We start from the raw sequence: 19,618 nt of genomic DNA, 5'->3' as shown, positions 1-19,618 counted from the left end.
AAAATTCCAAGGCACTTAGTTACTAATCTGATTCTGGCCTACATATGGATATTCAATAAATACTTGTTAAATTAAATTGAGTCAAGGTTTTATTTATTCAACCTACTTAAAGCTTATGTAAACCCCTTGGAGATTTGTGTCAAGCTGTTAAGTTGGAAAATATATGAAAAGTAGTATTTTCAATAGACCAGCTTTCCTCTTAATGAGCTTTATGAGCTTAGTGTAAACCGGGGGTGGGGGTCGGGGGGTGGTTCCAGGGGAAGAGAAGGAGGAAAGAGGAGAAAAGCCTGTTTCTGTCATTGTCTGTATTTGTCTTCCTTGCTCTACTTATTAACTAGCTACTGCCCTCTAGCGCTCACTGTATGCATTTTCACCCGAATTTCACTTCGTCTTTAGAAAGGGAAGGGACCCTTTTAAAAGGGACAGAACCACGGTGATTGGCAAATAGGCAAACTGAAATCCAGAGAGGTGGGGTGTCAAACTGACCCACGTGGTCTCCTGGATTTCCAGTTCCCCCATTGTAACTTGTTTGGCTAGCTTTCATTATTAACAGGATTTCTCTGATATTGTAATAACTAACCAATACAAATTACAGTATACTAATCATTTAATAACAGGCATACTTTGGAGAGATTGCGGGTTCGGCTCCAGACCACTGCAATAAAGCTAGTCACATGATTTTTTTTGTTTGTTTTCCAGTGCATGTAAAAGTTATGTTTATACTGCCATCTTTTAAATGTGCAATACCATTGTCTAAAAAATAAGGTACATATATTAACTTTAAAATACTGCTAACAAGTGCTAACCACCATTTGAACCTTCAGCAAATCATAGTAGTAACATCAGAGGTCATCCAACAAAGATCCTCAGAACAAATATAATAATAATGAAAAAGTCTGAAATATTGCAAGAATTACCAAAATGTGACAGAGACACACAGTGAGCAAATGCTGTTGGAAAAACAGTGCTGACAGATTTGCTTGGAGCCAGGGTTTCCATAAACCTTCAATTTGTAAAAAAAAAAAAAAAAAAAAAAAAAATGCAGTATCTGCAAAGCGTGATAAAGTGACATACAATAAAATGAAATATGCCTATAATTGTAAGTGCTATTATTTCCAATGTTATTCCAAATAAAGCCAAAATTGGCTGTAAGTTAAGGATTTAAAATAATTTGTTACATTTCAAGCTCACTTAAGTTTAGAAAATGCCTAGAAAATTACTTTTTTTTCCCCCTGAAAAAAAGTTAACTAGAACAGACCTAAAGTAGATTTGGCCATTTATCAGACCTCACTTATCATCCTCTCCATGCAGACTAATATTCTGCTAGAATTCTCCCAACGGAACCTCTTTTGCTCACTGATGGGAAATGGGGGGGGGGGGAGATTGTAATTTTTAACTCAGAACACATATTTTCATCATTTAATCATTTTGCTGATGGGAATAAATGTAAAGTTCTCCAGCTGGACCCGTCACTTAAAAGAACATTACTGAGAAACAAAAGATTTATTCAAATATTTAATTGGAAGGAAATACATCTGGAATAAATTTCACTGGAATTCGTGTAAAAAGGAAAGTAAATCCATTAGAATTAATATCCTAAACAGTTGACTTTATCTGGAACCAGAAATATTAACGAATGGGAAGCCTTGGAGTCCTAACCATTTTTCCTTGTAAAAAAGGCAGTCATTTTCCAATTTATGTGGCAATTATTCTTTATTGCTTTAGGTACAGCTTTGTTTTCTGCTAATATTTTAGAACAGATCACTCACATTACCCAATTTGGTTCTTTCCTCACTCCCTTCTCGTCGAAGCACAAGCAAAACCAAAGTGGTCTGAGGCATCAACCTGTCTTCAAACTACTTGAAAAAGCCCGCTACGATCAGCAAGTCAGCAGAAACTCCCTGCACGGGGGCTACTAGTAACTATGTGACTTCAGAGACATCTCGTTTTCCTCCCTAGATGTCAACGTAGATCCCATTGATCAAATAATCGAGCCTCGAGTACCGTTTCCGGCGGAGGGATTCTGAGAGCGTTCTGCCCACGAGGACAAGGCCGATGGCGAGGAACACAACGCCGAAGAGCAGGGTCCCAACGAGGAGCCACTTTTCAAGTGAAAGGCCGTGCTGACCTCCCAGAACACTGCTCAGGAAGCGGCCTGGACTGGCCTTCCCATCTTCCTGGGAAGCGGTTGCATCTGGAACGGAAGGATCCACTTGGACAAGGGCAACGGGGCAGGGTCCCCGGCATCCTCCGTGTTCAGAGGCAGGTTGGAAATGTCTCCAAAGGGCCCTGCTTCTAGTGGGCCTTTCAAGTCGGTCAAAGCCCTAAAGGTGGAAGTCAGAACGGCAGTTGTGGTCGTGCCAGGGACCGTGGCTGCAGGTGGCGCGGAGGGGGTCGCCCCAGGTGGCGTCGCCCCAGGTGGCGTCCCTGCGGAGCTGGGGGTGGGGAGAGATGCGGGCTGGGGAGTGGTCCAGAGGGTGTGCAGGGAAGCCTCTGCCACTGTCGTGGGAAACATTGTCACCTTTTCTGCCAGCAGATGAGCTCCTCTGGGTTCTGACGAAGACGGTGACTTCTGAGAATGCCTTCGTCTTTATAAACAGGCAACTGTGGACTCGCTAGCTCAATCTTGAGTAGTTTTTCCACGTGACCTGAGGATCCCAACTTCTGAGAAAATGAATCCCCCAGAAGACGGTCGGCTTGGAATACCCTGTCCGAGGAGGGGGTGAGGGAGGGAGGCGGTGTGAAGACCCGCCTGGAAGCGACCATCTTCTTGGGCTACTGTTTGGCTTGGCAAACCAGTTGTGCGCAAAGATGGAAAATCTGGAAATAGAAGATAAAAGGAAGACTTTCCTATTTCCATACGAAGGGAGGTTTAAAAAAAGACAAACATTATCAAGCATGTTCAGTAAGCCCTCGAACTGCTGACAGTTGATGTTTCATGGTACAAAATGGAAAACTACAAGTTGCTAAATCAGTCCTAGAGGACACTGCCTCCCCCCCAGATGCTGTGTTTTATTTCTAGTGTTCCGGGTCAGAGGAGAAGAAAAATGTGCAGGGGATGATAAGGAGGGCTAATGAAAGGGGGAGGGCCCCCCCACCCCCGCAGAAATGCTGAGAGATGCTGGGCGGCATGGGGAGCAAGAGGTTTAGGAAGCTTGGGTTGCTCAGGGGCCAAGGCCAGGGAAGGAGGCCAGGTGGGGTGATGTTGCCGAAGAGGACTGGCAAAGAAAGCCAGTGTGTGGCATCGGCTGTGCCAGCGGGTCTGCGGTGACAACGGGGGAGCAAGCAATGGGGAGGGGAGATTGCACAGTGGGGGGGGGGGAGGGGAAAGCCAAGGACAATGAGGAGAGGAGGCCGCACCCCAGTGATTTGCTTCCAGGAGGTGGGGGGCCTGGTTAGCAGGGCTGTCTCCTCTGAGGGCACCAAAGCCATGGCAGCAGCACAAAGCTGATGGCAATTTTTCCGTGAAAAAAGACTTCAGCACCACACTCAGGGCAGGGAAGCAATCTGAGATTTCCTTTTAACTTGAAGATTAAAATTTTAGGGCCAATATCTTAGGTTCTGAGGACCATGGAACCAATAGTTGAAATCATGGTGGCCACATGGCTGACATAAAGAACTGAAAATCACCAGTCCCCACTCCTGCTGAGCAGGAACCAGCCTCTGCTCCTTCTCTTGGGTGAGAGAGTTTAGAATTCTGCTCTTTGTCACACATACCATCTGTCACAGCTCCAACTGAAAAGGCCGGTTAAAGCAGTCTGGGGCTGGGAAAGACCAACTGAACGGCTCTGTCTCCCTCTGTTACTTGACTGATCATGCCACTTAGACTAGAACTGCAGAAAATCCAAGGAAGGAAGCAAAGGAATTTCCTAGTATTTACTGGTTCATTCTTCCCTGTTCTCTTTTCCCTTTTTCTTTCTCAACTCTTCTCAGTGCTAGTTTCTAAACTTGACCTCACTCACCTCTCTGCCAACGAATAGATCCAGAGGCAACTTCAGATTCATGACATCATTGGGGGGGTGGCTGTGGTGTGCAGCATCTTGAAGGGGGCTCTCAGTTCCCAGACCAGGGATTGAACCTGGGCCACAGCAGTGGAAGCACCAAGTCCTAAGCACCAGGCAATTCCCTTCATGACATCCTGGACTACTCTCTAAGTGTCACATGGTTCAGAGGTCCTTTAGAACTGTCACTTAATAGTGCATCTAAGACAAGGTCACTTAATAGTGCATCTAAGACAATAGTGTCACTTAATAGTGCATCTAAGACAATAGTGCATCTTTTTAGAGCTGAACCTGTGGCACATGGAAGTTTCTGGGCTAGGGGTCGAATTGGAGCTGCAGCTGCTGGCCTACGCCACAGCAACGCTCGGTCTGGGCTGCAGCTGCAACCTATCCCATAGCCTGCAGCAATGCCAGATCCTTAACCCACTGAGAGAGGCCAGAGTCCTCATGGATGCTAGTTGAGTTCACTGCCACTAAGCAACAAGGGGAACTCAGTTTCCACATTCTTAAACAATTGAAAAAAAAATCAAAAAGGATACTATGTTGTAACACATGAAAATTATATGAAATTCACATTTCTGTGTTCATAAATAAAGTTTTATTGGCACACAGGCATGTCCACACTTATTTACCTACTGTCTGTGGCTGCTTCTACCATAAGGACAGAGGTGAGGAGGTCCAACAGATTGCTTATGGCCCACTAAGCCGAAAAAACTTGCCTGAATAGCCCAAAATACTTTTTAGCTCTTTTTTTTTTCCTTTTTCTTTTTTCTTTTTTGGCTTTTTTAGGGCTGCACCCATGGCATATGGAGGTTCCCAGGCTAGGGGTCAAATTGGAGCTGCAGCTGCCGGCCTACACCACAGCCACAGCAATGCAGGATCTGAGCCACATCTGCAACCCACACCATGGCTCAAGGCAATGCCGATCCTTAACCCACTGAGAAGGGCCAGGGATCAAACCCAAATCCTCATGGATACTAGTCAGGTTCGTGACGGGAACTCCATTATTTAGTGCTTGACAGAAAAAGTTTGTGGACATCTGCTCTAGGACACTAAAATAGAAACTTTATCCCTGAAACTCCTCCATAATGCTGACAAAGAGCTTCTGCTACAGGTGACATGTCATTTGTAGACACAGCGTCACCACGAGATAAACAGCATCTGTATTTTTAGGTCATGTCATGTTAAAAGAGGACTCAAAAGAAAAAAAAGAACAGGACTCAACATATTTCCTTTTTTTTGGTTTTATGTTCATCTTCATTGAATTTAATAGGTGTTCCAGGGACCCCATAAGGTTTTTCATAGTATATTTCAATATAGCAATATTAATTCATCATAATTTACTCTTTCATGGAGGAATCCTTGCTTTAGCAAATTTAAGAAGTTCACACATAGGGAGAGAAATAAAATCTGTTCAAAATAGAACCATTTGAATCAATGTGCATAAAATTCACTGTATCTGTTTTATGTATAAGGTGTGTTATATTGAACAGTCATTCATATTTTTAAAAGTTCTTTCACGCATAATTACATGGCATCATCAAACAGAACTTTGGGCTGTATTATTGACTGAAGGAGAGAAATGAGACAAATACTCGAAGATGGTTAAACTTGCACAAGGAAAAAAGGTTAGGATAGGGCGAGTACCATTGTTCAACATTTTTCATTTTAAAGTTTTTTTAAAAGACTATTTAATTAAATGCTCTGTGATGTGTGTGAACTCAGAAGTTGAAAAAATAAGTTCCACTGACAAGAGTGACCAAAACAGCTGTTTTCTTTCTCAAGAATGCAAGCACATAAATAAAGCAAAGCTAGGGCCAGTCCCATTTCTTGATAAGATTCATCCACTGGCAAAGATCCTAGAAACACACAGGGAGCCCCCACACCTGCACCATTTACCTCACCCACTCTGTTTGCCATTGGGGTGTGGTGTTTTCTCCCAGTCACATAGCAATGAGCCACAGAAGGAGCCTGAAAACAGCCCTGTGTCCTTGACCCCTCTTTTGCGTTTCATTTTCAAGTGACTTCACTAGATAAAAACTTAGGGGCTACTGCTTGGAAACCAGCTGAGCAAACAGATTTTCAACTATTCTATTTCTGAATTCCCCTAGTCTAGTCCTTCGTGGAATGACACACCACCAGTCTGCAAAAACAAACAAACATTAAATAATGCCAAGCTGCAATCGTTTTACAGAATGAAAACCATCATCTTTCAAACTCTCGGCCTATAAATATCAATCAGTTATAGGAAATAAGAGTTCAGCTGGAACTAAACCACTGAACAGATGCCTATTGAATTTCACTCTAAACAGGAGGCAGATAATTTATTTTTATGAGTAATCTCAATCCATCAACATGGGCAGATTCATAAAGAGAGTTACAAACAAATTTGTAAACATCTGTAGATATAGTCAAGCCACACTGCACACCAAGTCCACTTTGCCTCTAGATATTAACCTGCTCTGAGCTGATGGTGCCCCCTGGTGGCTACCACAGGAACTATTCAACTCTAATTCCACTTCCTTCCTTACCTTCATACTTGCCCTTAAAATGTTTATGAACATACCAAGTTCCCTTTCTCCCATCTCCATTAGAGAGAATTTTCACCAGATACTGTCTTTTATACAGGTATTATAAAAGCAACAACATGAGAAAAGTATTATGAAAGTTAAAAAGCAAATTCAACTATCATTTCTATCATTAGGTCCCAGTAACTATCAACATTTATGTACACCTTGGATTTTTTCATGTAATTTAAAAACAACTGGTGTTTTTCACCTGAAATTTTATTTCTGTATTTCAACCTTTTTTTCTTTTGGCCATGGCATGCAGCAGCTTGATATTGGATTGTGGTTCTAAGGCCAGGGATTGAACCTGAGTCGCAGAGGTGAAAGTACCAAGTCCTAATCACCAGACCACCAGGAACTCCCTCAAACTTATTTTTTAATATCTGCAATCTCATTTCCTCAGGTGAATCCATCATACTTTACACCCAACCATTCCTTAGCAATTGTCATTTATGCTGTAGAGACTTTTAAACTAATATATTTTATTCTTTTTATTTTTTGTCTTTTTCGGGCCACACCCATGATGTATGGAAGTTCCCAGGCTAGGGGGTCAAATCAGAGATGTAGCTGCCACAGTCATAGCAACATCAGATTCGAGCTGCAAAGCAAGGCTGGATCCTTAACCCAGTGAGCCAGGCCAGGGATCAAACCCAGAGTCCTCATGGATACCAGTCCAGTTTGTTACTGCCAAGCCATAACAGGAACTCCTAAACTAATATCTTTTAAATGAATTTAAAAAGTGCCGTTTTCATTTTTCTACTAATTAAATGATAAACAGTTTCTCACCAATAGATGTTTCTTTGGTACAGATTTTATGGAGATAGAATTACTGGATTATATTACCCATAACTTCTTCAATATTCTTTAATTGCGAAACAGATGATACACGTGGGGACTACACACTGACAGTGGAAGAAAGGACACAATGAAGACAGTGAGAAGGGATCATAGAAGCGGATGTGATGGTCCAACTTCCACCTGATGGGAGCTCTTGAAGGAGAAACAAACCTTTCCAATTGGAAACTCAGACTGGGATGTCCATTTCCTGTTGGCTACATCCCTGGGTGTCTAACACACTCTGCTATGTTCTGGGTGATGAAAAAAGGGCAACAGTGGGAAGCTACATCCACATGACACAGTAGGTCCCCAATGCTTTTAGCCAAGAATATATACAGACGTGAAGGGGCCACAGTCGGGGCAGCCACTCCGGCCACCAGGAAGCCCAGAAAGGGCAGGAGAAGAACAAGACTCTTTCCACACGCGGTAAGATTTCAGGTTCTGAGAAGCCTAATTTGTTCTGTGCCATGGTCTTTTTAAAAAATTATGATTTTAAAAAAGTTTTGGGAGTTCCAGTCATGGCTCAGCAGTTAACGAATCCAGCGAGCATCCAGGGGGATGTTGGTTCGCTCCCTGGACTCACTCAGTGGGTTGGGGATCCAACATTGCCATGAGCTGTGGTGTAGGTCGCAGACGTGGCTTGGATTCTGCATTGCTGTGGCTGTGGCAGTAGGCCAGCACTACAGCTCAGATTCGAGCCCTAGCCTGGGAGCCTCCATGTGCCGTGGGTGTGGCCCTAAAAGGACAAAAACAACAACAAAAAATTGTGATAAAATATACCACACACCATCTACCACTTTAACCCCTTTGAAGAGTAAAGTTCACGGGCACTGAGAATATTCACATAGTTGTGCAGCCATCGCCATCCTCCATCTCCAGAACTTTTTCATCTGGCAAAACTGAAACCCTGTCCCTTGGCTGCCAATCATTTTATACATGGGCTTGTATCCCTGTTTAGGAAGAATTTACACAAGCAATCCGTGCTTTATGCTCCTATTTTAAGGGAATGTTTGCTACATCAGGTTTTCCTGGTTCATGAACAAAACTCAGACACAGCCTCGCCAGGGGACAAAGCTGAATCCGTGTCCAGCGCCCTGGGCAGCATCCTGGCCCAGAGAACCCCGCTTGCACCCTCCCTCCCAGCCCTAAACTGCTTCTCCGCAAATCTTCCCCAGTAGAGGGCGCTGTCATCCTCTAGACGCTCTAGCCAAAAACTCAAACTCGCTTCGCTAGTCTCTTGACCTTGCTCCCCACATCTAAGCCTCTCAGCAAGCCCTGTCAACTGCTACTTGGAAACAGCCCAAATGTTTACTTCCCTCCACCTCATCCCTGGTCCCCAAGGCCACCTCCCTTCACTTGGATCTCATCCTACCCACTTGTCCCCTGGCTGCTTGTTGCATCATTGTCCATTCCCAATAGAGCGGTCATGGTGAGCTTTGAGAAATCACCTTTAAAACACCACGGTACATGCCTGCTGAAATCTTCCAATGGCTTCCCATCGCCCACCTAAAATAAAATCGCCTTATGCCATACAAAGGCTGATGTGATGGTTGCTTTTCTTACTGCCTGCATATCACTCTGTACATGGTTCACTATGAGTCAGCCAGCTGAGATTGGAGGGTTTCCAAAACCACTATGCCTCAGGATATTGGAATAGGCTGTTCCCTCTGCCTGGAGGGTCCTTCCACAATCTTCTCACATCTGGCTCAGATCTCAGTTTAGGGGTTTCCTCTTCACAGATGGTTGCATTGATCACCTAATCCAGAACGTCCACTCAGCGATGATCTATTATCTTGTCTGAGCTCAATTAGCTTCATAGCCCTGGTAACTCTATTTTTTGATTGTTTATTAAGGTTACCGTCTCGTTCTCCTAAAATAGCAATTTCAGAGGTGAGAACCTTGTTTTTCATGCTCAGTGTCGTACTTTTGTATTCTTAGAGTGTAAAAAGTGATTGGTGGATAGGAGATGCGAAATAAAATTTGTTGCGTATTGAATAAATGAACAAAGAGAACAGTATTAATACCTAAGGGCATTGACAACAAAAACTTCCTAAAATTTAAAGGAAATTCGGCACCTGAAAGCATTTCCTCCTGAAAAATTAACAAGCCAACATCTCACCAAGACTTATCCAAATAATCATATTATTTTTACTTATCTTCTGTATTCTGAGCAAATATGTAACTTCCAAGTACGGAGACTATATTTCCAGTGCTCTGCACAGATTTGACATATGGAAGATTCTCAATGAATACTTTTTTTTTTTTTTTTTGCTTTTTAGGGCTGCACTAGCAGCATGTGGAGGTTCCCAGGCTAGGGGTCTAATCAGAGCTACAGCTGCCAGCCTACACCACAGCTACAACAACGTGGGATCCAAGCCACACCTGTGACCCACATCACAGCTCACGGCAACACCAGATCCTTAACCCACTGATCGAGGCCAGGGATCGAACCCACAACCTCCTGGTTCCTAGTCAGATTGGTTTCCGCTGAGCCATGACGAGAACTCCATCAATAAATACTTTTTAAATGAGTTTTCCTCCAGGTGTGGGTGATAAAATCCACTGAGTTTTATTTAGATAATGTGATTACAAAATCATTGGAACCTAATGACACATGTACTGGAATTTTATATACTGTATTCACTGGGTTTTAACCCTTTCAAAACAGTCACCCTGGACACCTGTATACTTATTCCATTGTTGCTGACGTGGTTCTAAAGAGGTGTTGCAGAAGTTCCCGTCGTGGCTCAGCAGTTAGCAAACCTGACTAGCATCCATGAGGTTGCTGGTTCGCTCTCTGGTCTCGCTCGGTGGGTTAAGGATCTGGTGTTGCTGTGAGCTGTGTATAGGTCGCAGACGCAGCTCGGATCCTGCGTTGCTGTGGCTGTGGTGTAGGCTGGCAGCTACAGCTTCAATTCAACCCCTAGCCTGGGAACCTCCATGTGCTGTGGGTATGGCCCTAAAAAGACAAAAAACAGACCCCCCCCCAAAAAAAGAGGTGTTTCAAAATGTGTTCATGAAAGGACTGTGTGCCTTTTATCTTATGAAGGTAAACACAAAAACAAAACACTATCGTGTATATGTCTTTCAGTGGAAAAAAAGATGTTCTGGTGGAATCGACTGAATTTTTAACCATGCAATGTTAGTGATATGCCTCTATATTAATGACTCCTTTTTGTAGTTTTTCTTAGACTCTTTTGTAGGAAATCTTTCATAGGAACCATATCCTTAAATAATACCAATCATAAAAAACCAAGAACAACGTTTATATTACCTCTAATTATCCTGTAACTCCTAAGTCCCTTTGCTGGTTTCAGGGGACAGGCTTCCTCACTGGGACAGAAAAACAGGTAGCAGTTGGGTTGTCTAGTTGTTTTTCGAGTGTCGAAGATCATCAGGTTACATGCTCTGTCCCCTGCAACGAAAGGTTCTATGAGCATTATTTTGAAATAAGATTTTTGAAAGAGCAGGGCGAGCAGGAAGAACTTCATCCGGGTGGTCAACACAAAAACCTTTGGTCATTGTCTCCTGGCTGCTGAGTCATTTCCTTTTCCTTAGCTTAGTCACTGAAAGCAATTTTTAAAGAACTGGGGTTTAAAAATCTAAAATGATGGTAATTTTGACAAAACACTTTCTTCGCAGCACATTAGTTAGAAAGAAGACTTCCATTTGCTAAATTGTGTATCCAACCATACATAGAAATACTGACGCTGCAATCTTGACACAACTCGCTACTGAGTCGAACCTTAAGAAATGGATCTAGGAGTTCCCTGGTGGCTCAGGGGGTTAAGGATTTGGCTTTGTCACTGCTGTGGCTCAGGTCACTGCTAGGGTGTGGGTTTGACCCCTAGCCTGGAAACTTCTGCACGTTGCAGGCACAGCCCAAAACAAACAAACAAACAAACAAACAAAAAGAAATGGATCTAAATGATCTCATCTCTCTCTTGCATCCTGAGAGCATCTTATTTTTTTTAATTTATTTTTTTTTGTCTTTTTGCTATTTCTTGGGCCGCTCCTGTGGCATATGGAGGTTCCCAGGCTAGAGGTCCAATCGGAGCTGTAGCCACCGGCCTATGCCAGGGCCACAGCAACGCAGGATCCGAGCCACGTCTGCAACCTACACCACAGCTCACGGCAACGCCGGATCGTTAACCCACTGAGCAAGGGCAGGGACCGAACCCGCAACCTCATGGTTCCTAGTCAGATTCGTTAACCACTGCGCCACGACAGGAACTCCCTGAGAGCATCTTAGATACCTATGAAGCCATCAGTCTGACTTCCTTGAGGGGAGTCAGTAAATTCATCCATATCTTGAGTCTTTCCACATGTGTCTTTTTTTTTTTTTTTTTTTTTTTGTCTTTTTGCTATTTCTTTGGGCCGCTCCCACGGCATATGGAGGTTCCCAGGCTAGGGGTTGAATCGGAGCTGTAGCCCCCGGCCTACGCCAGAGCCACAGCAACGCAGGATCCGAGCCGCGTCTGCGACCTACACCACAGCTCACGGCAATGCCGGATCCTTAACCCACTGAGCAAGGGCAGGGATCGAACCCGCAACCTCATGGTTCCTAGTCGGATTTGTTAACCACTGTGCCACGACGGGAACTCCCCACATGTGTCTTTATATCACTGTATTCCAACACTCCACACAGAGAGTAGCTAAGAATTTAAATAGCACTTTTTTTTTTTTTTTTTTTTTTGGTCTTTTTGCCATTTCTCGGGCCGCTCCCACCGCATATGGACGTTCCCAGGCTAGGGGTTGAATCGGAGCTGTACCTGCCGGCCTACACCAGAGCCACAGCCGCGCGGGATCCGAGCCCTGTCTGCAACCTACACCACAGCCCACGGCAACGCTGGATCCTCAACCCACTGAGCAAGGCCAGGGATCAAACCCTCAGCCTCATGGTTCCTAGTCAGATTCATTAACCACTGAGCCACAACGGAAACTCCCAGCACTTTTGTTTTCAATATCCCAGATGTCTGTTAGAACATAACACCAATGGTTTGTACCCTTTTTCAACCCAGACACCTGAGGATATACATCGTCTCATCGATAACTTTGGCTCAGCTTAGGGGAGGTGTGGGCATCCGGAGAACATACCTGGTGATTTTGTCACCCCCCTTTCTACCCTATTGAGCATCACTTTTACAGACTCTTCAGCCTCATCCACCAGCTACGTATACCACAAAACCCAAGGAAGAAAGAGTTGCCCAAGTGTCAGTACTTACCTGATATGTTTTTTGTCAAACAGCAAGAATTGATGCAGTCCTCTTGAGTTAACATATGTATGGGCTCATTGCCTCTGATTCCCCTGGAAAGGGAGGACTGGATGTCAATGACCACATCTTCCAGACTCTCAGTGGGGCAGGTCTGACTGGCAGACAGCTGGAGCGTCAGGGAACAGATTATTATGAAAGTGTAGGTCCAGCTCCATCCTCCCATGAAGAGCATTTTAAATGTCAGTTTAGCTGAGTCTTCAAAGATCGGGTAACTCCCCCTCTGGCCTTGGTTTGCTTCCAGAAAATTGTGCAGGTGATGAAATCTCTCTGTAGGACAAACACAGGAAAGCATCAATGAGTTTCGTTTCTTCCAACAAACCTAGAAAAGATACATTTCATTTCCTTCGAGTCAATGTAAATGAAGCACAACTTATAAAAGGACAGAAATGAACAAGTATTTTTTGTTTTGTCTTAAGGCCACACCGGCAGCATATGGAAGTTCCCAGGCTAGGGGTCCATTCAGAGCTGCAGCTGCAGCCTACACCACAGCAATGCAGGATCCATGCAGCATCTGCAACCTACGCCACAGCTTGCCGTAACACTGGATACTTAACCCACTAAGCAAGGCCAGGGGTCCAAGCCTCATCCTCACAGACACTATGTTGGGCTCTTAACCTGCTGAGCCACAGTGGGAACTCCAGAACAAGTTTTTTTTTTTTAATTTGTTTTCATTTTAATAGATTTTAGACAACTTTTCTTTACAAAAATGGGCAAAAAACTAGTAAGCACATAGACATAGACTGTCCCATCAATCCTTAAAATCGTGACAAGTGTCTATGAAAGAAGTCCTAAACAGTAGGCCTGCGTTTTGGCTCTAAAATCCTTCCTCTCCTAACCAGGAGGGAGAAGGACCACAAAATCTCTGGCCATTGATAAAGCAGTGATAATTGGTTTAGACAAATTCCCCTTCTCAATATTAACAATGAGGTGTTTTTTTTTTTTTTGTCTTTTTAGGGCAGTGCCCACGGCATATGGAAGTTCCCAGACTAGGGGTCTGATTGGAGCTGGAGCTGCCGCCTACACCACAGCTCACAGCAACACCGGATCCTTAACCCACTGAGCAGGGCCAGGGATCAAACCCATGTCCTCATGGATATCAGTTGGCTTTGTTACCACTGAGCCACAGCAGAACTCCACTAGGAGCATTTTTAAGTCACCTACTGATTGGTAGGCAATGCACTAAGAAATTTACATATATTGTCCTAGTTGATCCTTATACCAGGTCTCCAAAAAAAAGCTGTTATTTTCCTCATTTTATGGATGAGGAAATTGAGGCTGCCTTTCTTGTTGCTGCCTATTTTTAAGTATCACCCCAGAGGCAGGTTAACTCTATTAATCTAATTTGAGGAATTAGCCCATCTACAGGGGGAACATTCTGGCTCAGGTGAAGGAAAGTGTAAAGGCTAGTGTTCTTTTGGAAATCCCTAAACACACAAAGTCATAATATGTATAAAGCCAACTCCATTGGTGAGTTGATTCTTCCAAAAAAGAAAAAAAAATTTACACTGGCAAGGCTCTATCAGAAACTATCCTCATTATTTCCAGAATACAAATTGTTCACTAAATGAAGCCTAGGGCAGAATTACCACTTCTATCTATCTATTTATTTATTTTTTGTTTTTTTGCCTTTTCTAGGGCCGCCCCCTGTGGCATATGGAGGTTCCCAGACTAGGGGGCGAATTGGAGCTGTAGCTGCCGGCCTACACCACAGCCACAGCAATGCTGGATCCTTAACCCACTGAGCAAGGCCAGGGACCGAACCCACAACCTCATGGTTCCTAGTCGGATTCATTAACCACTGAGCCACAACGGGAACTCCGGTCATGAAATCTTTAGTACCCTGGAGATGCTTAGATTCCCTTCTGATATGTTTTAAAATATATACAAGACATGTTTTGAGGAGTTCCCTTGTGGTGCAGTGGGTTAAGGATCCAGTGTTGTCACTGCAGCTGTTGGGGTCACTGCTGTGGAATGGGTTCAGTCCCTGACCCCGGAACTTCCGAAAGCCATGGGCAAGGCCAAAAAGAGAGTAGCATGTGTATTTTTCACAGGCCACTCTCTATGCTAAGCACTTTACATATATCATGTCATTTAATACTTCAAGAATTCTATGAGCTATATCCATTACTAGCCCCCCCTTTTTTGTCTTTTTAGGGCCAAACCCGCTGCATATGGAGGTTCCAGGTTAGGGGTCGAATTGGAGCTACAGCTGCCAGCCTACACCACAGCCACAATAACACAGGATCTGAGCTGCGTCTGTGACCTATACCACAGCTCACCGCAACACTGGATCCTCAACCCACTGAGTGAGGCCAGGGATCCAACCTGCAACCTCGTGGTTATGAGTCTGATTCATTTCCGCTGTGCCACAACGGGAACTCCCAAGCCCCATTTTTCAGTTAAAATCAATCATGTGATAAAAAAAACAAGGGGAATGTCTAATCAGTGCCTCAGTTTGGAAGTAGCATTGAATGTAACAATTTTGAGATCTATGCATTAAGTAACATGATATGGAAAGATCTGTAAGTTCTATTGATTTTAAATGATTAATTTATTTATTTTTGTCTTTTTTTAGGGCCACACACTCAGCATTTGGAAGTTCCTGGGCTAGGGGTCAAATTTGAGCTGCAGCTCTTGGCCCATGCCACAGCAACAGCAACACCGGATCCTTAACTCACTGAGTGAGGCCAGGGATCGAACCCAAATCCTCATAGATACTAGCCAGGTTCATTACCACTGAGCCGTGACGGTACCTCCTCTACTAGTTTTAAATCAGAGCTGCCCACCACTAATACTCCTGTGGCTTTTGCCTACATGGCTCTTAAAGAAACACTGCACTACATTTAGAGGTTAGTGAAACAAACTTTTCCACCCAAGTTCACAGACTTTCTGAATACTGCTCATGGACTCTCCAGGTTAAGAATCCTAGCACAGGAGTTCCCACTGTGGCAGAGGGTTAAGATCTGGTATTGCTGCAGCTGTGGCATATATCACAGCTGCAGCTAGGATTTGATCCCTGGCTGGAGGAACCTCCATATGCCACAGGTGCAGAGGAGATAGAAGGAAAAAAACAATCCTGGCACAAGTTACATTTTTATGCTGCAACATTTTGCAAGTCTCTTCTAGTCACTGGAGAAAACAAAACAGGTACAAAAGAGAAAAACCCGGCCAACACTTCACTTGTGGATTCAAAGAGTCTCTTCCCAAGCTCTTGCAAAGAAACCTGAACTCCTGCCAGGGGATGCAGGGGAAGGGGCTGTGTTATCATCACTAGCATCTTCACTGCGCCTACACGCCTGGATGGTGAGCAGTTCTCATGAGCTTCTCATTAATGTTACTTAATGATTATTAGGTAACTTAATTCTTCTAATCCATTATTATTAGGTTTAAAGGTCTAAAGATTAACAGATTTTTAAAAGGTGGTATGTACATACAATGGAATATTATTCAGCAACAAAAAGGAATGAAATTCTAATACAGGCCACAATCTAGAAAACATTATGCCGAGTGAAATAAACTAGATACAAAAGCTTAAATAGTGTATGATTGCGCTTATATGAAGTACCTGGAATAGGCGAATGCAGAGACGAAAAGTAGAACTTACCAGAGGTTGGTGGAAGAAGGAATGCGGGGGGGGGGGGGGGTTGTTTTGTCTTTTTAGGGCCACAGCCAGATATGGAAGTTCCCAGGATAGGGGTCAAATCAATCTGAGCTGTAGCTACCAGTCTGCACCACAGCAACACCAGCTCTGAGCAGCGTGTGCTACCTACACCACAGTTCACAGCAACACAGGATCCTTAACCCACTGAGCGCGGCCAGGGACCAGCCCACATCCCCATAGGTACTGGTTGGATTCGTTACCAGTGAATCAAGACAGGAGCTCCCTGAAGTTATTATTTAATGGGTAGAGTTTCTATTTGGGATCGCAAAAGTGTCCTGAAAATGGATAGAATGGCAGTTACCCAATGATGTGACAGTACCCAATGCCACAAAATTGCACACTTAAAAATGATAAAAAGAAAAAATTTACGTCTACTTTACAATAGAAATACCAAAACAAGTTTATAATAATAACAAAAGTCCAAAGTGAAGTTGAATCCTGTTGAGAGAGGGGAACGAATACAGGTGGAAGGGAGACGAAGCGCATGCCCGCTTGCTCCAGTCCCGGCAACGCACCTGCAACAACTCTGTCAAATGCTGGAAAACATTTTACGCACAGCATAATCTAACTTAATCACACACACACACCCTACAGAGTATTAGACAATTAGCAGGTTCGATGAATACAGGAGACAAACCGTACAAGAAAAAAATGGAAAACTTGCCCTTCCTTTGGGGAAATGTACGTCGCTCACTAAACTATTCTTCTGCCTCTGGTGACGATAAGGGGAGCCGCTGCTACCGGCCGCGCGGAGACCCCCTGGGCGGGGGAGGTGGCAAGGGAGCCTTGCCCCGGGAAAGCGGGGAGCTCTGTCCCTTCAGGTGGCGACGCAGGGGACTGGAAGAGACGATGGAGAGCCTTTACCTGGCGGCGGGAAGACGGGGCCCTGCTGCCTCCCGCTGCTGGGCAGCCCCGCACGCTCGGGGCAGGAGCCGCAGATCCGCAAGGCGCTGGGCGAGGACGCCTGGGCGGCTCCGCAGATCCCGCCCAACCCGGGGTTTGTGGTTCCCGAGTTCCTGCTTCCGTTGGGGCCTCTCAAAGTTTGCCGGAGGGGGAAGGGCACATTCCCGCCCTGCAACCCGGAGATGCTTGGCTGCAACCTGGAGCTTGTGCTCTAGGCACGCGGGAGAGCCGGGAGCCGGGAGCCGGGAGCCCCTCCCAGTACACACACCCACCCGCCCCGGGCGCCCCACTCACCCACTCACCCTTTCACATTGTGCATCCCGGCTGTGCGCACTGCTGGGGGCCGGCCGCGACCCTCGTGAGTACCTAAGGGTCTGCAGCTGCGAGTTCTCACTTCTCACTTCCCCGAGGCCAAAGAACAGGCAAAAACCATGAAAGTCAAACAACACAAAAATGTACACTATACAAGCATACCTCGTTTGATTGCACTTAGCAAATATCGCTTTTATTTATTTATTTATTTATTTTAATTAAAGGCTTGTGGTAATCCTGCTTGGAGCAAATCTATTGGTGCCACATTTCCAACAGTTTTTGCACTTTTTGTGTCACCTTTTAGTGGTTCTCACAACATTTGAGACATCGGTGTAATTCAAGAGCAGGTCAGGGAGTTCCCATTGTGGCTCAGTGGTAACAAACCAGACTGGTATCTCTGAGGACTCAGGTTGATCCCTGGTCTGGCTCAGTGGGTTAAGGATCCAGCATTGCCATGAGCCGTGGTGTAGGTCACAGACCCAGCTCAGGTCCCTCGTTGCTGTGGCTCTGGCGTAGGCCGTGGCTACAGCTTGGATTAGACCCCTAGCCTGGGAACCTCCATATGCGCAGCAGCAGCCCTAGGAAAGGCAAAAAACAAAAAAAAAAAAAAATAAATAAAAAAAATAAAAAAAATAAAGAGGATCCTGTTTTAACTGTTCAAGGCATGGATGGTCCTCAATCAGGTTGGCAATTTTTGTGTTAAACGTGCAAGTCAAGACTCTGGAAAGGCATTGGGATTCTGCAGGATTTATTGTTTACAGGTATGGATAATAATGATGAAAACAATGGGGTCTATTTAAAAATTTTATCTCTAATATTTAGCATAGTACCTGGTACATAATAGGTACATAGTAAATATTTAACAAAAATTTATGTGTTGATTGCATGCATAGGAAAGAAGGCCTAGGGTGCTCACATCACTCCCACCCCTGTACACAGGCAAACAAGCACAACATTATTCAACCACTGACACTTAAATTGCCAAGCGTTCTAACCTTTCACCATATCTCTACCTTGATTGGTGTGAGAGAGCTTTCAGACCTAAGGCACCATGCAGCTGTAGATTTATTCTAGGCCTGACAGCCTACGGTTCTAGTTTTAACCAATAGCTGCAGGAGGCGTATGTTGACAGATACGGCCTGTGAACAAAGGTCCATTGTGTGGAACTAACTCTACTAGTTGTATCCAGACGATGACCTGCTCTTTTTTTTCATTTTTAGCTGCCCAGTGGCACAAGAAGCTCCAGGACCAGGGATCAGATCTGAGCCACAGTCTCGATGTAAACCGAAGCTGCAGCAATGACAGATCCTTAACCCACTGTGCTGGGCTGGGGATGGAACCCATGTCCCAGCACTCCCAAGATGTTGCCAATCCTGTTGTGTCACAGTGGGAGCTCCAGCTTGGTCTTTTTTTTTTTTTTTCCCAGGGCTGCACCCAAGGCATACGGAAGTTCCCAGGCTAGGGATCAAATTGGAGCTACAGTTGCTGGCCCTACACACAGTCACAGCAATGCAGGATATAAGCTGCATCTGCCACCTACACCACAGCTCATGGCAATGCTGGATCCTTAACCCACTGAGCCAGACCAGGGATCAAACCTGAGTCCTCAGAGATACCAGTCTGGTTTGTTACCACTGAGCCACAATGGGAACTCCTGACCTGCTCTTGAATTACACCGATGTCTCAAATTTTGTTTTGAAGAGTTACCAAAGTAAAAGAAACTCCAGAGTGAATTCCCATTGGAGTAATTTTTCTCATGAAACCAGAGACTGATTGCTCTGTACATTTTATCTCTGCAGATAGCATATGTGAGGGTCCAGGGTATAGAAAGTTCACGGTGTTTGAATGTCCTTTCACACATGGTCCTCGCTTAAGAGCTAAGTAGACCTTTCCCCACTTAGAAACTTCAAATTCAAGATTCTGTGATAAAATGAATTGGTTGCTGCTGAAGTGGTATAATTTTCAGTGAACAGAGGACATTGGTGAAAATGATTAAAGAAAATTTTCTATTGATGTAAACTAGGTGTTTAAATTAGAAATTGTATTCATTGTCACCTCATT

At 44.5% G+C, this 19,618-nt stretch overlaps 1 protein-coding gene across 1 annotated transcript; it reads right to left on the bottom strand.

Moving 5' to 3' along the window:
* Nucleotides 1,489-17,186, bottom strand: MANSC1 (MANSC domain containing 1). Its single transcript, XM_021092342.1, is given in 9 exon segments — nucleotides 1,489-2,215; nucleotides 2,218-2,583; nucleotides 2,586-2,681; nucleotides 2,684-2,761; nucleotides 2,764-2,820; nucleotides 10,680-10,820; nucleotides 12,631-12,948; nucleotides 17,007-17,032; nucleotides 17,133-17,186. Coding segments are annotated over 7 exon segments (1,221 nt in total). The 5' UTR covers nucleotides 12,854-12,948; nucleotides 17,007-17,032; nucleotides 17,133-17,186; the 3' UTR covers nucleotides 1,489-1,955.

The sequence above is a fragment of the Sus scrofa genome, chromosome 5, assembly GCF_000003025.6.
Source record: "Sus scrofa isolate TJ Tabasco breed Duroc chromosome 5, Sscrofa11.1, whole genome shotgun sequence".
Lineage (NCBI taxonomy): Eukaryota > Metazoa > Chordata > Mammalia > Artiodactyla > Suidae > Sus > Sus scrofa.
Note: the sequence above shows the minus strand (reverse complement) of the source record. Positions and strands in the feature narration are given on the sequence as shown.